General features: G+C 46.2%; 1 protein-coding gene across 3 annotated transcripts in view; it reads right to left on the minus strand.

The window, feature by feature from the left end:
- Positions 1 to 17,663, minus strand: part of usp40 (ubiquitin specific peptidase 40) — a 199,627-nt gene that overhangs the window by 89,082 nt on the left and 92,882 nt on the right. For all 3 annotated transcript variants that reach the window (XM_072482533.1, XM_072482540.1, XM_072482550.1), the window contains one exon: positions 8,353 to 8,524. In XM_072482533.1, the coding sequence (XP_072338634.1) occupies positions 8,353 to 8,524 (172 nt within the window). The remainder of the gene's footprint in view (positions 1 to 8,352; positions 8,525 to 17,663) is intronic.

Here is a 17,663-nt window from a genome sequence, read left to right on the forward strand (position 1 = left end):
GGGCGACAATCGTGCGATTTCACCGCCTTAAAGATAGAGAAGAGGTCCTGAGATGGGCTAAAAAGGTGCGGAGTAGCAGATGGGAGAATGCAGTGGTACGGGTGTACCAGGATTGGAGTGCGGAGGTGGCGAGAAGGAGGGCGAGTTTAACCGAGCCAAGGAGGTGTAACACAAAAAGGTGAAGTTCGGGATGCTGCAGCCGGCACGACTATGGGTCACATACCAGGAGAGACACCATTATTTCGATACGGCGGAAGAAGCATGGACCTTTATTAAAGATGAGAAATTGGATCGGAACTGAGGGACTGATACTGTAGGGAATGTTATTGTTATGGTTGATGTAAATAGAGAAGTAAATTGGGATGGGGGGAGACACTAGGAAATGTGGGCGCCGGTGAGGGGGGAAAGAAGGGACATAGGCGGAGAGTGAGGAATGGGAGGGGGGAGAGGAAAGGGAGCTGCGCCACAAGAGGCGGGTCAGATAAAGGGATGTTCCCGCGCCAGAAAGATTATGGCGGGAAGACAGGCGCAAGGCGGATGGGAGTTCCCCACACGGGGGGGGTCAAGGAGTGAGCAGGAGTAGCCGGGGTCAGTTGAAGTCAGCTGAATTGCGGAAGTAATATGGGGGGAGCAATCACGCTAGAAAGGGATCTGGGGGGGGGGGGGGGCCAACTGGGTTGCTGCTGCGGAAATCAAAAAGGAAATGGCTAAAGAGTGGGTGGACGGGGATGGAATGCGACGCCTGGGGAGCGAGTGGGAGCGCGGAGACGGGATATGGGACAGGCCTAGAGAAGGTGATGGCTAGTCGACACGGGAGGGGGGCAGGTAGCCCCCTAGTGAGGCTGATCACGTGGAACGTGAGAGGCCTGAACGGACCGATTAAAAGGGCCCGAGTGCTCGCGCATTTGAAAGGACTAAGGGCAGACGTGGCTATGCTCCAAGAGACGCACCTGAAGGTGGCGGACCAAGTTAGGTTAAGGAAAGGATGGGTGGGACAGGTGTTCCACTCAGGACTAGATGCAAAGAATAGAGGCGTGGCCATATTGGTGGGGAAACGGGTAGCATTTGAAGCAAAGAACATCGTAGCAGATAGCGGAGGTAGATATGTAATGGTGAGTGGCAGGCTGGAGGGAATGGAGGTCGTGTTGGTTAATGTATATGCCCCGAATTGGGACGATGCGGGATTTATGAGACGGATGCTGGGTCGTATACCGGACCTGGAGGTAGGAAACTTGATATTGGGAGGGGACTTCAATACCGTGCTGGACCCAGGGCTAGATAGATCCAGCTCAAAGACCGGAAGAAGGCCGGCAGCGGCCAAGGTGCTCAAGGGGTTTATGGACCAAATGGAGGGAGTGGATCCATGGCGATTTCTTAGACCGAGGGCCAGGGAGTTCTCCTTCTTCTCCCATGTCCATAAAGTGTACTCCCGGATAGATTTTTTTGTTTTGGGAAGGTCGTTGATCTCAAGGGTGGAAGAAGCTGAGTATTCAGCCATAGCGGTTTCGGACCATGCCCCACACTGGGTGGACCTGGAACTTGGAGAGGAAAGGGAGCAGAGAGCACTCTGGCAATTAGATGTGGGATTGATGGCGGACGAGGGAGTGTGTGGAAGAGTGCGGGGGTGTATTGAGAGATACCTGGAGGTCAATGGCGACGGGGAGGTCCGTGTGGGAGTGGTATGGGAAGCACTAAAAGCGGTGGTCAGAGGAGAGCTGATCTCCATTGGGGCCCACAAAGGGAAAACAGAGGCCAAGGAAAGGGAAAGATTACTGGGGGAGATTTTAAGGGTGGATAGGGAATTTGCAGAGACCCCGGAGGAGGGACTGTACAGGGAGAGGAGACGACTCCAGACGGAGTTTGACCTCCTGACCACCAGAAAGGCGGAGGTGCTGTGGAGGAAGGCACAGGGGAGGAGGTATGAATATGGGGAAAAGGCTAGTCGCCTGCTGGCTCATCAGTTGCGAAAGAGGACAGCGGCGAGGGAGATAGGGGGAATTAGAGACGAAAAGGGAGCCACGGTGCGAAGAGCAGGGAAGATAAATGAGGTGTTCAAGACCTTTTATGAGGGACTGTATAGGTCCCAACCCCCAGAGGGAGAGGAGGGGATGCGGCAGTTCCTGGATCAATTGAGGTTCCCGAGGGTGGAGGAGCAGGAGGTGGAAGGCCTGGGGGCACCGATTGGGGTGGACGAGGTTATTAAGGGGCTGGGGAACATGCAAGCAGGGAAGGCTCCGGGACCAGACGGGTTCCCGGTGGAATTTTATAGAAAATATGTGGACTTGTTGGCCCCGTTGTTGGTGAGGACGTTCAATGAGGCAAGGGAAGGAGGGACTTTACCCCCGACAACGTCGGAGGCGACGATATCGCTAATTTTGAAGAGGGATAAAGATCCGTTGCAGTGCGGGTCCTATAGACCTATTTCATTATTGAATGTGGACACCAAATTGCTGGCAAAGGTACTGGCATCGAGGATAGAGGACTGTGTCCCGGGGGTAGTGCACGAAGACCAGACAAGGTTCGTAAAAGGGAGACAACTGAATGTTAACGTGAGACGACTATTAGGGGTGATAATGATGCCCCCAGTGGAGGGGGAGGCAGAGATAGTGGCGGCAATGGATGCAGAGAAGGCATTTGATAGGGTGGAGTGGGAGTATTTATGGGAGGTGTTAAGGAGGTTTGGGTTCGGGAACGGGTTTATTAGCTGGGTCAAACTTCTTTATGGGGCCCCAACGACAAGTGTAGTCACGGGTCGGCAAAGATCGGAGTATTTCCGATTATATAGGGGAACAAGACAGGGATGCCCGCTGTCTCCACTGTTGTTCGCGTTGGCAATTGAACCTCTGGCCATGGCGTTGAGAGACTCCAGGAAATGGAGAGGGGTGATTAGAGGGGGAGAAGAACACCGAGTCTCGCTATACGCGGATGACCTACTGTTGTATGTGTCGGACCCAGCGGGGGGGATGATAGAGGTTATGCGGATGTTGAGGGAGTTCGGAGATTTCTCGGGATATAGGCTCAACATGGGGAAGAGTGAACTATTTGTGATACACCCAGGGGACCAGAGTAGAGAGATAGAAGGCCTGCCTCTAAGGAAAGTGGAAAGAAACTTCCGATACCTGGGGATTCAGATCGCTAGGAGCTGGGGAACCTTGCACAGACTTAATCTGACACGATTGGTAGAACAAATGGAGGAGGACTTCAAGAGGTGGGACATGCAGCCTCTGTCACTGGCGGGCAGAGTGCAGGCAATTAAGATGATGGTCCTCCCGAGGTTCTTATTTGTATTTCAATGTCTCCCTATACTAATCACTAAGACCTTTTTCAAAAAAATAGACAGGAGCATCACGAGCTTCGTGTGGGCAGGGAAAGTCCCGAGTGTAAGGAGGGGGTTCCTACAACGTAGCAGGGACAGAGGAGGATTGGCGCTACCGAATTTGGGCGACTACTATTGGGCCGCCAATGTGGCGATGATTCGTAAATGGATGATGGAGGGAGAGGGAGCGGCGTGGAAAAGACTGGAGAGAAAGTCCTGTAAAGGGACGAGCTTAGAGGCGCTGGTGACGGCGCCGCTACCGTTCTCACCAAAAAAGTTTACCACGAACCCGGTGGTGGCGGCAACATTGACTATCTGGGGACAATGGAGGCGACAGAGAGGTGTGCGGGGAGCCCTGGTGGGGTCCCCAATCAGGAACAACCATAGGTTTGCCCCAGGAAGAATGGAAGGAGCATTTCAGAGCTGGCACCAGTTGGGAATTAGGAGGGTGGGAGATTTATTTATAGATGGGACGTTTGCGAGCTTGGGAGCATTGGAGGAAAAGTATAAGTTGCCCCGGGGAAACTTCCTTAGATATATGCAGGTGAGGGCGTTCACTAGACAACAGGTGAGGGAATTTCCGCTGCTCCCGGTACAGGGGATTCAGGACAGAGTGCTTTCGGGGGTGTGGGTCGGAGAGGGCAAGGTGTCAGAGATATACCGAGAGATGAGGGAAGAGGGGGAGGAGTTGGTGGGCGAACTAAAAGGAAAGTGGGAAGAAGAGCTAGGGGAGGAGATAGAGGAGGGTATGTGGGCTGATGCCCTAAGCAGGGTAAATTCCTCTTCCTCATGCGCCAGGCTTAGCCTGATTCAATTCAAGGTGCTACATAGAGCACACATAACGGGAGCAAGACTGAGCAGGTTCTTTGGTGTGGAGGACAACTGTGGGAGGTGCGGCGGAAGCCCGGCAAACCACGCACATATGTTTTGGTCGTGCCCGGCACTGGAGGGGTATTGGAAGGGAGTGACGGGAGTGATTTTTAAGGTGGTGAAGGCCCGGGTCAAACCAGGCTGGGGGCTAGCTCTATTTGGAGTTGCGGATGAGCCGGGAGTGCAGGAGGCAAAAGAGGCTGACGTTGTGGCCTTTGCGTCCCTAGTAGCCCGGCGTAGGATTCTACTCATGTGGAAGGAGGCGAAACCCCCCCGGACTGGAGGCCTGGGTAAACGATATGGCGGGGTTCATAAAACTGGCAGATAAAGTTTGCCCTGAGAGGATCGGCTCAAGGGTTCACCAGGCGGTGACAGCCATTCCTCGACTACCTAGAGGAACGTTAGAGGGAAGACAGATGACCAGCAGCAGCAACCCGGGGGGGGGGGGGGGGGGGGTGGAAGTTTTAGTTTATGTTAAATGATTATATTACCATGTTGATTAGCCATTTGTTTATTGTTAAACTTTCTTTACTGTTATGTTTGTTCTGTAAGGGGTAAAAATTTTGATCGAAAAAATTTCAATAAAACATTTTTTTTAAAAAATTATTGATTAATTTTCTCATCCATTTAAGACTTTTCTCCCATTCCCTGAAACTCTGCTGTTTAAATTTTAAGCCCCCTGCTATCATCCACCATGCTCCTTACATAATGAACTTATTTTGAGCACTGTGGCTTATCCACTTCACTCTTCTACCGACTCTCACCACACCTTCAAATTGTTTAAATTGGCTAGTAGAACTAAAGGTGCCTATAATCTACGACCTATCCCAAATTTCAGAAGAGCAAACTTCACTAAAATGGAAGACAATTTGGAACAATTTGGTAATTGCCAAATCTAACAAGTGGTGATGACAGAAGTAAAGAAAAAAAGTGTTGAATATAAACCAGTCCCAAGTCCAAAGAAGTCTAAAAGTATGCATGTTAGGTGGATTGGCTGTGCTAAATTTCCCCCTCGTGTCCAAAAGGTTATGTAGGATTCCAGGGATAGGGCGGGATAGTGGGACTGGCTGGGGTGCTCTTTCAGAGGGCCAGTACAGACTTGATGGGCCAAATGACCTCTTTCTGCAGTGTCGGGATTCTATGATTCTAAGTCAAAGGAAAGGAATGTGTTAGTCCATACATAGTTAAAGCTTTATGAACAATGGCGAATGTTCAATGGTGAATCAATGATTCAAACACTTGGGCAATGGGTTGCATCCATTCATTGATTGTAAGATGCATTCATTCATTTGTTATAAGATGCATTCAATCATTATAAGGTGAGACATATTATTTTATTCTTGTTCACAAAACTGGTCAGGTTTTATTTGGATTACTCACATGGTGATGGAGATATTTTGAAAAGGGCACTCAGGAGGGCCACAACACTAATTCCCGTGTAAAGCATCTTAGTTGTCTAGACAGACAAAGAGAGCTGGGGCTCTACACGTTAGATAAGCATTTAAGTTAAGGCTGATTTGATTAAGGTTTATAAAAAGATGAAGGGGCTAGTTTGCTCCAATTAAATACATACGGGTGGACTGGGGGAAGGAAGTGTCTCAATTTTAAATTATTTAAAGCAAGATCTGGATTAAACATCAGGAGGTGGTTCTTTTACCAGATAATATGCACATCTGGAATATACTACCATATCTTCCAGTTGTCAGCAATTTGCAGGTCTCCTTCAAGAGAGATCCAGGCCTGTTTTTGACTGGAGTAGACATAATAATAATCTTTATTAGTGTCACAAGTAGGCTTACATTAACACTGCAATGAAGCTACTGTGAAAGGCTCCTAGTCGCCACATTCCGGTACCTGTTCGGGTACACGGAGGGAGAATTTAGAATGTCCAATTCACCTAACAGCACGTCTTTCAGGATTTGTGGGAGGAAACCGGAGCACCCTGAGGAAACCCACACAGACACAGGGAGATTGTGCAGACTCTGCAGTGACCCAAGCCGGGAATCGAACCTGGGACCCTGGAGCTGTGAAGTAAGTGCTAACAACTGTGCTACCGTGATGCCCACATCACGTCTTTACGGTGGGTAGCATAGGGCAATTAGGGCCAGAATGATCTCTTGGACTAATTTTGATTGCTTAGGTGGGTTGGAGAGGGATTTCTCAGATTAATTTCCCCAAACTGCCCTGGATTTTTAAAATTCTTGTTTCTCACCTCATGAGTCAGAAGGTGTTGGGTTCAAATCACACTGCAGGAATTTGTGCACAAAATTTGCCTTCTCAGGCAGATGTAGAAGATTCCATGGTACCATTTGAAAGAAGATCAGGGGGATTTCTCCGCATTATCCTGACCAGCATTTATCCCTCAGTTATCATTGCCTGTGCTTACACTTTACAGGAGCTATCCAATTAATTCTAGTTCTCTGCTCTTTCCCGATAGCCCTGCAAATTTCTCCTTTTTGCATAGACTCAATTCTCGTCAGAAAGTTAGGTTGAGGCAGGATTCCGAGACTGGCAACTCCTGCCCGAGGTCAATGGATCTCTGTTTAGTTACATGTACTGGATTATGTAGTGATGGTCCTTCTAATCTGTTATAGTCCAACTTCACAGTGTCCTGAAAATCTGCTGAACTACTGTTATATCACTGATGTAAACCTTCTGCTTGTACTATTTTAAAAGAATTATAATTTATAAACAGATTTTCAGATAGCATATCCCTTGTCTTAGACCTCGCTGTACGTAAATTGTTGCAGCATTTCCTGCATTGCGACAATGACTACACTTCAATATATTTCATTGGCTATTAAAATATTTTGAGCTGTGCTGAGAACGAATGATGTATATAAATGCCAGTCTTCCTCCTTTCATATCACTCTAATCAATATTAAGTGTCCTTCTACTCACTATGACCAATACTACAGATCATCTACTCGTTACTCTAATAAATCTTCATAAAATCAATCTGCAACAAAAATCTGATTTCATTCACTCATCTATGATGACGTGCTTTAGCTGGGGTCATTACTCCTATGCACATTGTGAGTTTAAAGGCAATTGTTTTCTGTCATTCTTGTTAACCTTAGTGTCTACATTAATTAACCTCTGTTTAGTTACATGCACTGGATTATGTGGTCCTTCTAAACTGTTATAGTGAAACTTCGCAGTGGTCCTGAAAATCTGCTGAGCACCACTGTTATGGCACTGATGGAAACCTCCTGCTTGCACTATTTTATCAGGATTATTAACCTGTTGATACACCTGTGCAAAATAGTGACTTAAAAAAGCATCCTACGGAATTTCAACTATGAAGAACTTGATTTTGCTCCTTCCTAATTAAAAAAATACACTTCAAAGTCAGAACAGAGGATTTAAGATAATTGGCAAAAACAAATCCAGGAAAGGGAGATAATTTTTTCATGCACTGAGTTGATAAGAGTGCCAAAAAGGTATGTAGAAGCGGATTGAGGTGTAAATGTTCCGGTCCCGTTCTCCACGGGAATCGCCGTGAACAGGACGGACAATTTTACGAATCACTTAGAGATCCATTGACCTTTGGCAGGAATTTCCGGTCTCAGAATCCTGCCTTCAACCCAACTTTCTGACGGGAATTGAGTATATAAAAAAAGGAGTAATTTGCAGGGCTATGGGGAAAGAGAAGAGAACTAGAACTATTTGGATAGCTCCCATAAAGAGCAAGCACAGGCAATGATAAGCAGGATAGCGCACTTGTCTGCTGTATTATTCTATGTGAATTTAGCAAAGCAGTGGTTTATAACAAATAGGTTACAGCTTTGGGGCGGCATGGTGGCACAGTAGTTTGCACTGCTGCCTTACAGCGTCAGGGACCCGGGATCAATTCCCAGCTTGGATCACTATCTGTATGGACTTTGTACATTCTCAACGTGTCTGCTTGGGTTTCCTCTGGGTGCTCCGGTTTCCTCCCACAGTCCAAAGATATGCAGGTTAGATGGATTAGCCATGCTAAATTTCCCCTAGTGTCCAAAAGGTTAGGTTAGGTGGGGCTATTGGGTTATGGGGTAGGGTGGGGATGTGGGAGCACTTTCAGAGTGTCGGTACAGATTTGATGGGCCAAATGGTCTTCTTCTGCACTGTAATGATTCTATTCCAGGATACATCATATTGGCATTAGCCCAATATTCTGCACTTACCTGGAAAATAGCCTGTCTGAGATCACCAAGCGCTTTCCTCCTATCAATGGTTATTGTCAACACACTGTCTTTCTGGGAGGAAGCTGGATGAAGGGCACCATTTTCAAACTTATATTCAGGACCCAGATGAAGATGGACTTCAATGACATTGGCTGCAGAATCAAACTCTGCCCTGGATTTGAAATGAAAAAAACATGTCAGTCTTTTTTCTGAAATGCAAGTAAACAAGTTTTGCATCGTAAACCATATTCCTTCATGATGTGGAGATGCCGGCGTTGGACTGCGGTGAGCACAGTAAGAAGTTTTACAACGCCAGGTTAAAGTCCAACAGGTTTGTTTCGATGTCACTAGCTTTCGGAGCGCTGCTCCTTCCTCAGGTGAATGAAGAGGTATGCTCCAGAAACATATATATATATATATATATATATATATATAGACAGATTCAAAGATGCCAGACAATGCTTGGAATGCGAGCATTAGCAGGTGATTAAATCTTTACAGATCCAGAGATGGGGTAACCCCAGGTTAAAGAGGTGTGAATTGTGTCAAGCCAGGACAGTTGGTAGGATTTCGCAGGCCAGATGGTGGGGGATGAATGTAATGCAACATGAATTCCAGGTCCCGGTTGAGGCCGCACTCATGTGTGCGCAACTTGGCTATAAGCTTCTGCTCGGCATTCTGCGTTGTCGCGCGACCTGAAGGCCGCCTTGGAGAACGCTTGCCCGGAGATCAGAGGCTGAATGACCTTGACTGCTGAAGTGTTCCCCGACTGGAAGGGAACATTCCTGCCTGGTGATTGTTGCACAATGTCCGTTCATTCGTTGTCGCAGCGTCTGCATGGTCTCGCCAATGTACCACGCTTCGGGACATCCTTTCCTGCAGCGTATGAGGTAGACAACGTTGGCCGAGTCGCACGAGTATGTACCGCGTACCTGGTGGGTGGTGTTCTCACGTGTAATGGTGGTATCCATGTCGATGATCTGGCACGTCTTGCAGAGATTGCATGGCAGGGTTGTGTGGTGTCGTGGTCACTGTTCTGAAGGCTGGGTAGTTTGCTGCAAACAATGGTTTGTTTGAGGTTGCGCAGTTGTTTGAAGGCAAGTAGTGGGGGTGTGGGGATGACCTTGGCAAGATGTTCATCTTCATCGATGACGTGTTGAAGGCTGTGAAGAAGATGTCGTAGTTTCTCCGCTCCGGGAAAGTACTGGACGACGAAGGGTATTCTGTCGGTTGTGTCCCATGTTTGTCTTCTGAGGAACCGCACCGACCTCCTCAGAAGACAAACAAGGGACACAACCGACAGAATACCCTTCGTCGTCCAGTACTTTCCCGGAGCGGAGAAACTACGACATCTTCTTCACAGCCTTCAACACGTCATCGATGAGGATGAACATCTTGCCAAGGTCATCCCCACACCCCCACTACTTGCCTTCAAACAACCGCGCGACCTCAAACAAGCCATTGTTTGCAGCAAACTACCCAGCCTTCAGAACAGTGACCTTCAGAACAGTGACCACGACACCACACAACCCTGCCATGGCAATCTCTGCAAGACGTGCCAGATCATCGACATGGATACCACCATTACACGTGAGAACACCACCCACCAGGTACGCGGTACATACTCGTGCGACTCGGCCAACGTTGTCTACCTCATACGCTGCAGGAAAGGATGTCCCGAAGCGTGGTACATTGGCGAGACCATGCAGACGCTGCGACAACGAATGAACGGACATTGTGCGACAATCACCAGGCAGGAATGTTCCCTTCCAGTTGGGGAACACTTCAGCAGTCAAGGGCATTCAGCCTCTGATCTCCGGGTAAGCGTTCTCCAAGGCGGCCTTCAGGACCCGCGACAACGCAGAATCGCCGAGCAGAAACTTATAGCCAAGTTCCGCACACATGAGTGCGGCCTCAACCGTACCTGGTGGGTGGTGTTCTCACGTGTAATAGTGGTATCCATGTCAATGATCTGGCACGTCTTGCAGAGATTGCCATGACAGGGTTGTGTGGTGTCGTGGTCACTGTTCTGAAGACTGGGTAGTTTGCTGCAAACAATGGTTCGTTTGAGGTTGCGCGGTTGTTTGAAGGCAAGTAGTGGGGGTGTTCCCTTCCAGTCGGGGAACACTTCAGCAGTCAAGGGCATTCAGCCTCTGATCTCCGGGTAAGCGTTCTCCAAGGCGGCCTTCAGGACCCGCGACAATGCAGAATCGCCGAGCAGAAACTTATAGCCAAGTTCCGCACAGGAGTGCGGCCTCAACCGGGACCTGGGATTCATGTTGCATTACATTCATCCCCCACCATCTGGCCTGCAAAATCCTACCAACTGTCCTGGCTTGATACAATTTACACCTCTTTAACCTGGGGTTACCCCATCTCTGGATCTGTAAAGATTTAATCACCTGCTAATGCTCGCATTCCTAGCATTGTTTGGCATCTTTGAATTTGTCTATATATGTGTTTCTGGAACAGACCTCTTCATTCACCTGAGGAAGGAGCAGCGCTCCGAAAGCTAGTGACATCGAAACAAACCTGCTGGACTTTAACCTGGTGTTGTAAGACTTCGTACTGTGCTCACCCCAGTCCAACGCCGGCATCTCCACATCATGGCTACTATCGACACCGCTTTTCCCAGGCAGCGAGAGGTGTAGATGGCTTCAATGGATGGGAGGCAGGTTTGTTTGGTGGACTGGGCTGTGTTCACGGCTCTCTGAAGTTTCTTGTGGTCTTGGGTCGAGCAGTTGCCATACCAGGCTGTGACGCAACCAGATAGGATGCTTTCTATGGTGCATCTGTAAAAGTTGGGAAGAGTCAGTGTGGACATACCGAATTTCCTTAGTTTCCTGAGGAAGTATAGGCGCTGTTGTGCTTTCTTGGTGGTAGAGTCGACGTGGGTGGACCAGGACAGATTTTTGGTGATGTGCACTCCTTGGAATTTGAAGCTGTTAACCATCTCCACCTCGGCTCCGTTGATGCAGACAGGGGTTTGTACAGTACTTTGCTTCCTGAAGTCAATGATCAGCTCTTTAGTTTTGCTGGCATTGAGGGATAGATTGTTGTCGTTGCACCACTCCACTAGGTTCTCTATCTCCCTCCTGTATTCTGACTTGTCATTATTCGAGATCCGGCCCACTATGGTTGTGTCGTCAGCAAACATTTAGATGGAGTTGGAATCAAATTTTGTGAGTGCACAGGGAGTATAGTAGGGGGCTAAGTACACTGCCTTGCGAGGCCCCGGTTTTGAGAACTATTGTGGAGGAGGTGTTATAAGACCATAAGACATAGGAGCAGAATTAGGCCACTTGGCCCATCGAGCCTGCTCCACCATTCAATCATGGCTGATATTTTCTCATCCCCATTCTCCTGCCTTCTCCCCATAACCCCTGGTCCCCTTATTAATCATGAACCTATCTATCTCTGTCTTAAAGACACTCAGTGAATTGGCCTCCACAGCCTTCTGTGGCAAAGAGTTCCACAGATTCACCATCCTCTGGCTGAAGAAATTCCTCATCTGTTTTAAAGGATCGTCCCTTTAACCTGAGATGGTGTCCTCTGGTTCTAGTTTTTCCTACAAGTGGAAACATCTTCTCCACATCCACACTATCCAGGCCTCGCAGTATCTTGTACGTTTCAATAAGATCCCCTCTCATCCTTCTAAACTCCAACGAGTACAGACCCAGAGTCCTCAAACGTTCCTCATATGACAAGTTCTTCATTCCAGGGATCATTCTTGTGAACCTCCTCTGGACTTTTCCAAGGCCAGCACATCCTTCCTTCGATATGGGGCCCAAAACTGCTCACAATACTCCAAATGGGATCTGACCAGAGCCTTACACAGCCTCAGAAGTACATCCCTGGTCTTATATTCTAGCCCTCTTGACATGAATGCTAACAATGCATTTGCCTTCTTAACTGCCAACATTAACTTTAAGAGAATCATGAACAAGGACTCCCAAGTCCCTTTGTGCTTCTGCTTTCCGAAGCATTTCCCCATTTAGAAAATAGACTATGCCTAGATTCCTCCTTCCAAAGTGCATAACCTCACACTTTTCCACATTGTATTTAATTTGCTGCTTCATTGCCCACTCTCCGAGCTTGTCCAAGTCCTTCTGCAGCCCCCTTGCTTCCTCAATACTACCTGTCCCTCTACAGATCTTTGTATCATCTGCAAACTTGGCAACAGTGCCTTCAGTACCTTCTTCCAGATCATTAATGAATGAATGAAATGAAATGAAAATCGCTTATTGTCACAAGTAGGTTTCAAATGAAGTTACTGTGAAAAGCCCCTAGTCGCCACATTCCGGCGCCTGTTCGGGGAGGCTGTTACGGGAATCGAACCGTGCTGCTGGCCTGCCTTGGTCTGCTTTCAAAGCCAGCGATTTAACCCTGTGCTAAACAGCCCCTGTATAATGTATATTGTAAAAAGTTGTGGTCCCAGCACAGACCCCTGAGGCACACCACTAGTCATCCTGAAAAAGACACCTTTATCCCCATTCTTTGCCTTCTGCCAGTCAGCCAATCCTCTATCCATGCCAGGATCTTACCCTGAACACCATGAGCTCTTAACTTATTTAACAGTTTCCTATGCGGCGCCTTGTCAAAGGCCTTCTGGAAATCTAAATAAATCATGTCCACTGGTTCTCCTTTGTCTAACTTGCTTGTTACCTCCTCAAAGAACTCTAACAGATTTGTCAGACACGATCTCCCTTTGACAATGCCGTGCTGATTCAGTCCTATTTTACCATGCACTTACAAGTACTTCACGATCTCATCTTTAATAACAGACTCTAAAATCTTCCCAATGACCGAAGTCAGGCGAACGGGACTATAATTTCCCGTCTTCCGCCTCCCTCCCTTCTTAAACAGTGGTCTTACATTAGCCACCTTCCAGTCCTCTGGGATCCTTCCTGCCTCCAGTGATTCCTGAAAAATCATCACTAATGCCTCCACAATTTCCTCAGCTATCTCTTTCAGGACCCTGGGGTGTAGTCCATCCGATCCAGGTGACTTATCCACCTTCAGACCTTTTCAGTTTCCCCAGAACCTTCTCCTTAATAATGGTCACTGCACTCACCTCTGCCCCCTGGTTCTCCTGGAGTTCTGGCATCCCACTGGTGTCTTCCACCGTGAAGACTGATGCAAAGTAACTATTCAGTTTGTCTGCCATTTCTTTGTTTCCTATTATTACTTCTCCAGCCACATTTTCTAGTGGTCCAATGTCTATTTTTGCCTCTCCTTTACCTTTTATATTTTGAAACAATCTCTTCCTATCTTCCTTTATATTACTAGCTAGCTTGCACTCGTACTTCATCTTCTCCCCCCTTATTGCTTTTTTAGTTGTCCTCTGCTCGCTTTTAAAGGCTTCACAATCCTCTGGTTTCCCACTAATCCTCGCCACTTTGTATGCTTTTTCTTTAGCCTTTATGCTGTCCTTGACATCCCTCGTCAGCCATGGATGCCTTGTCCTCCCCTTAGCATTTTATTCTTACTGATTACTGATTTATGTACAGCAATTGGGAATGCAGTGCCTGAAACAGTCAATAGTAGCGTTCCAAAAATAATTGTTTGGTACTTGAAGGGAATAAAAAATTACAGGGAATGAGGAAAGAACAAGGGAGTGGGGTTAATTAAATAGCTTTACCAAAGAGGTGGCAAAGACACAAATAGGCCAAATGGCCTCCTTCTGTAATGTATCATGTTATGATCCCACATAGAGTCCTTTATCTTATTTGTTCAGGTTTGAATACAATTGTGAACAAACAATATTTTGTACTCCAGTGTCAATGTGCACAATATGTTGCTCTGCTATGGAAAACCCAACAACATGCAGATTTCACAGCTTCTTCCTGCATGACACTATACAATTTGTGCTTTCTGGCTATTCTGCCTGTTTTGCCCAACTAGAAAAGAGAACAAGCTCAACCGGAGATTTTGAGGACCGAACTTGACATACAAAATTCCTATTGATCTAATATAATTTGCTATCAACTATGTACCAAGTGAAAGCACCTATTTAGTTGCAGCATGTTAATCAGGATTAAACATTTAGCTTCCAGTGCTAGAAGTAAAAAAAATATATAAGCATCAATGATCTGATAAACCAAATTAGAGGGGCTCCAGCTGCACTGTGAACAGCCTGCAAGATAAGGGTTATGGTGCTTGGGCCGGAAAGTGGAGCTGAGTCCACAAAAGATCAGCCATGATCTCATTGAATGGCGGAGCAGGCTTGAGGGGCCAGATGGCCTACTCCTGCTCCTAGTTCTTATGTTCTTATCTTCTTATAACGTCAAAATATCTCTATGTACTTATAACAGGCTGAATTATTTGAATGTACCCTATTAATCCATTTTCTATTGTGCCTTCTGCTAGGACATGTCTGAAGCTCTTATTCCATGTAAAGATTGAACTGTACTTGCAATGCTGTTGCTATTAGAAGCAACATCAAAGATAGTTCTCACCAACACTGTGTCCACGACTCACCGTGTTGCATCACAGAATCGTAAGTACACTTGGCTGGTAGAGTGTTCAACCTGTACCTGCACAGCCTTCGACAATGAATTCAACAATTGCAGCGCCCTCAGTAACCTCCGCCCCCATTTTGTTTGTTTTTCTTTACATTTTGTAATTTCACTCTTGCTTCTTTCGTTTTTGCTTTTGAATGGCAGCTATTTATCATTCTGCCATTAACATTTCCTCTAGGCACATCTTTTGTTTCTTTTGTCCATTGCCATTCCCTTTGATCTTACACTGCCAACTCGTTTGTTATTTAATCTCTTCTGTCTCCATCTCATCACAAACATTCTTTAATGTTCTTTTTCCAGCTGAGTATTTCCAGCACCTTGTCTTTTTATTTCAGCAAATTCTCAGGACTGTTTCAGTACAGTTTTGACTTTCAGAAATTATTTCCCTGAATGATGTATTAAAAATTATGACTGAAATTAAAATCTGTTTAAAATCAGGAATATTCAGGTTTAATTGAGAAAAAAATGCTTTTTTAAAGCATATGATTTAATAATCTCTTTTATAATCTTTATTGTCACAAGTTGACTTACATTGATAATCTTTATTGTCACAAGTAGGCTTACATTGACACTGCAATGAAGTTACTGTGAAAAGCCCCTAGTCGCCACATTCCGGCACATATTCGGGGACACAGAGGGAGAATTCAGAATGCCCAAATTACCTAACGTGTCTTTCGGGACTTGTGGGAGGAAAGCAGAGCACCCGGAGAAATCCCACGCAGACACAGGGAGAACGTGCAGACTCCACACAGACAGTGACCCAAGCCGGGAATCAAACCTGGGACACTGGAAGCAACAGTGCTAACCACTGTGTTACCATACTAAATTGAAGAGTCGGGGATTATTTCTTGCAAAGAATTCATCTTTCAGGGCGTATTTAGCACACTTCAACTCGTTAAACCTCAAAAATTAGAGATTTGTTTGTCAACTGAGTGCCAAGAAATTTGGTCCAACTGTCAGATGGGAGTTAGTGTGCTGCTCTCTTTCTATATGGAAGAATCTATAGCAATAGAGTTTGATAATCATCACCTTAAATTTCCAAAATTAAAAATAACACTGAAATAAACTCCCTTTATTTGCGCTGCAGATCAGTTCCCAGAATATGCATGGATCATGAAGTTGAAAACATGTACAAACACCACTTTTAAGTGGAAAATGAATGGTTGTGCAGGGGAGGACGAAATGTTTAGTCATGATGCTTTCAGCCTTTATGATGTTAAATAGGCTTTATAGGCCAGCTGGCCTTTTCCTGTCAGTCAATTTTTGCATGTTTGTAAAAGGTAAACTTAGATCAAGATTACTGTGTGGAATCTGCACGTTCTCCCCGTGTGGGCATGGGTTTCCTCCGGGTGCTCCGGTTTCCTCCCACAGTCCAAAGATGTGCAGGTTAGGTGGATTGGCCATGCTCAATTGCCCTTAGTGTCCAAAATTGCCCTTAGTGTTGGGTGGGGTTACTGGGTTATGGGGTTATGGGGATAGGGTGGAGGTGTGGGCTTCGGTAGGGTGCTCTTTCCAAGAGCCGGTGCAGACTCGATGGGCCGAATGGCCTCCTTCTGCACTGTAACTTCTATGATTCTATGATAAGAAGACTATGATGGAGATATTCTTCCACTACAAAAATTAAGGGAAATAAACGGACCTCTCAGCTATTGAATACTGTTTTGCCTTGATATTCAGCAGGGGTTATTTTAGAGTAATGAAAAGGCTGGGCCTACTTATTAACTGCGGCCGAGATACGATGCTTGAATGATTTTATACCAATATACAACTGTATGGCTACAATTACATCTGAATTTTTACCCCAGTAAAAAATAGGAGCAGGAGTAGACCAGGCGGCCCCTCAAGCCTGCTTCACCATGGCTAACCTTCAGCCTCATGTCCACTTTCCCACACACTCTCCATATCCCTTGGCTCCCCACAAAAACCTGTCCATCTCAGCCTTGTATATGCTAAACGTGGAGGACCCACAACTCTCTGGAATAGAAAATTCCAAAGGTTCACAAATCTGAGTGAAAACGTTTCTCATCTGAAATGATCAACACTTTATCCTGACACTGCACCCCATTTTTTGAAGATTAGCCATCGTGGTCTAAAGGTGTCCAGCATCACATGAAAATGGATATAGCTTTGTTTCTAGCTCGGCTGTGCCTTGCACAATGGGTCTAGACCTATGGGAATTGTGCTCATTATAAAGCATTGGCATTTCTGTTAGTCCCTCATTTGTATTCTTGAGTTCCAGCAAAGTTCCAAATAATTACCATTGTTGAAGACAGATTTTTCTGAATTTATCCATGTTTCAGGCTCCAATATCTTTTCTCCCTACCTGATATTTCCTTATTGATATCAAAAAAATATAGCTTGATAAAACATCTAAAAGTAGATTGATTTCTAAACTGTTCAGAGAAATGACTTAAATGTCTCTTAGAGATAGTAGATCCAGGTAGGATCTGCAGTGATCAACATTCTCATGATTGGAATAGTGCCAACATGCCTTAATGCATACTTTTGGTCTTCTAAAAACAAGGGATGTGGAACTGGCTTCAGCTTTTAACCTTTACCTCATACTTCAAAGGTAAAGATTTCTAGTGAACCTTAAAACTCTACAAATTGGATAAAATTGTGCTGGGGTGGGGGATGCTGGGGAAACCCTATCTGGATGACTCTGATGTGGTCCCACCTTCAGGCAAGGATGCCATTGAACACTTCCGGTGGCGGCTATGAAGGAGTAAGTCACACATTTGGTGGCTCCCGCTTGGGTCGGACTTTTGGACCTTTTCCCCCGATTTTCTA

The sequence above is a fragment of the Scyliorhinus torazame genome, chromosome 2 (assembly GCF_047496885.1).
Source record: "Scyliorhinus torazame isolate Kashiwa2021f chromosome 2, sScyTor2.1, whole genome shotgun sequence".
Classification (NCBI taxonomy): Eukaryota; Metazoa; Chordata; class Chondrichthyes; order Carcharhiniformes; family Scyliorhinidae; genus Scyliorhinus; species Scyliorhinus torazame.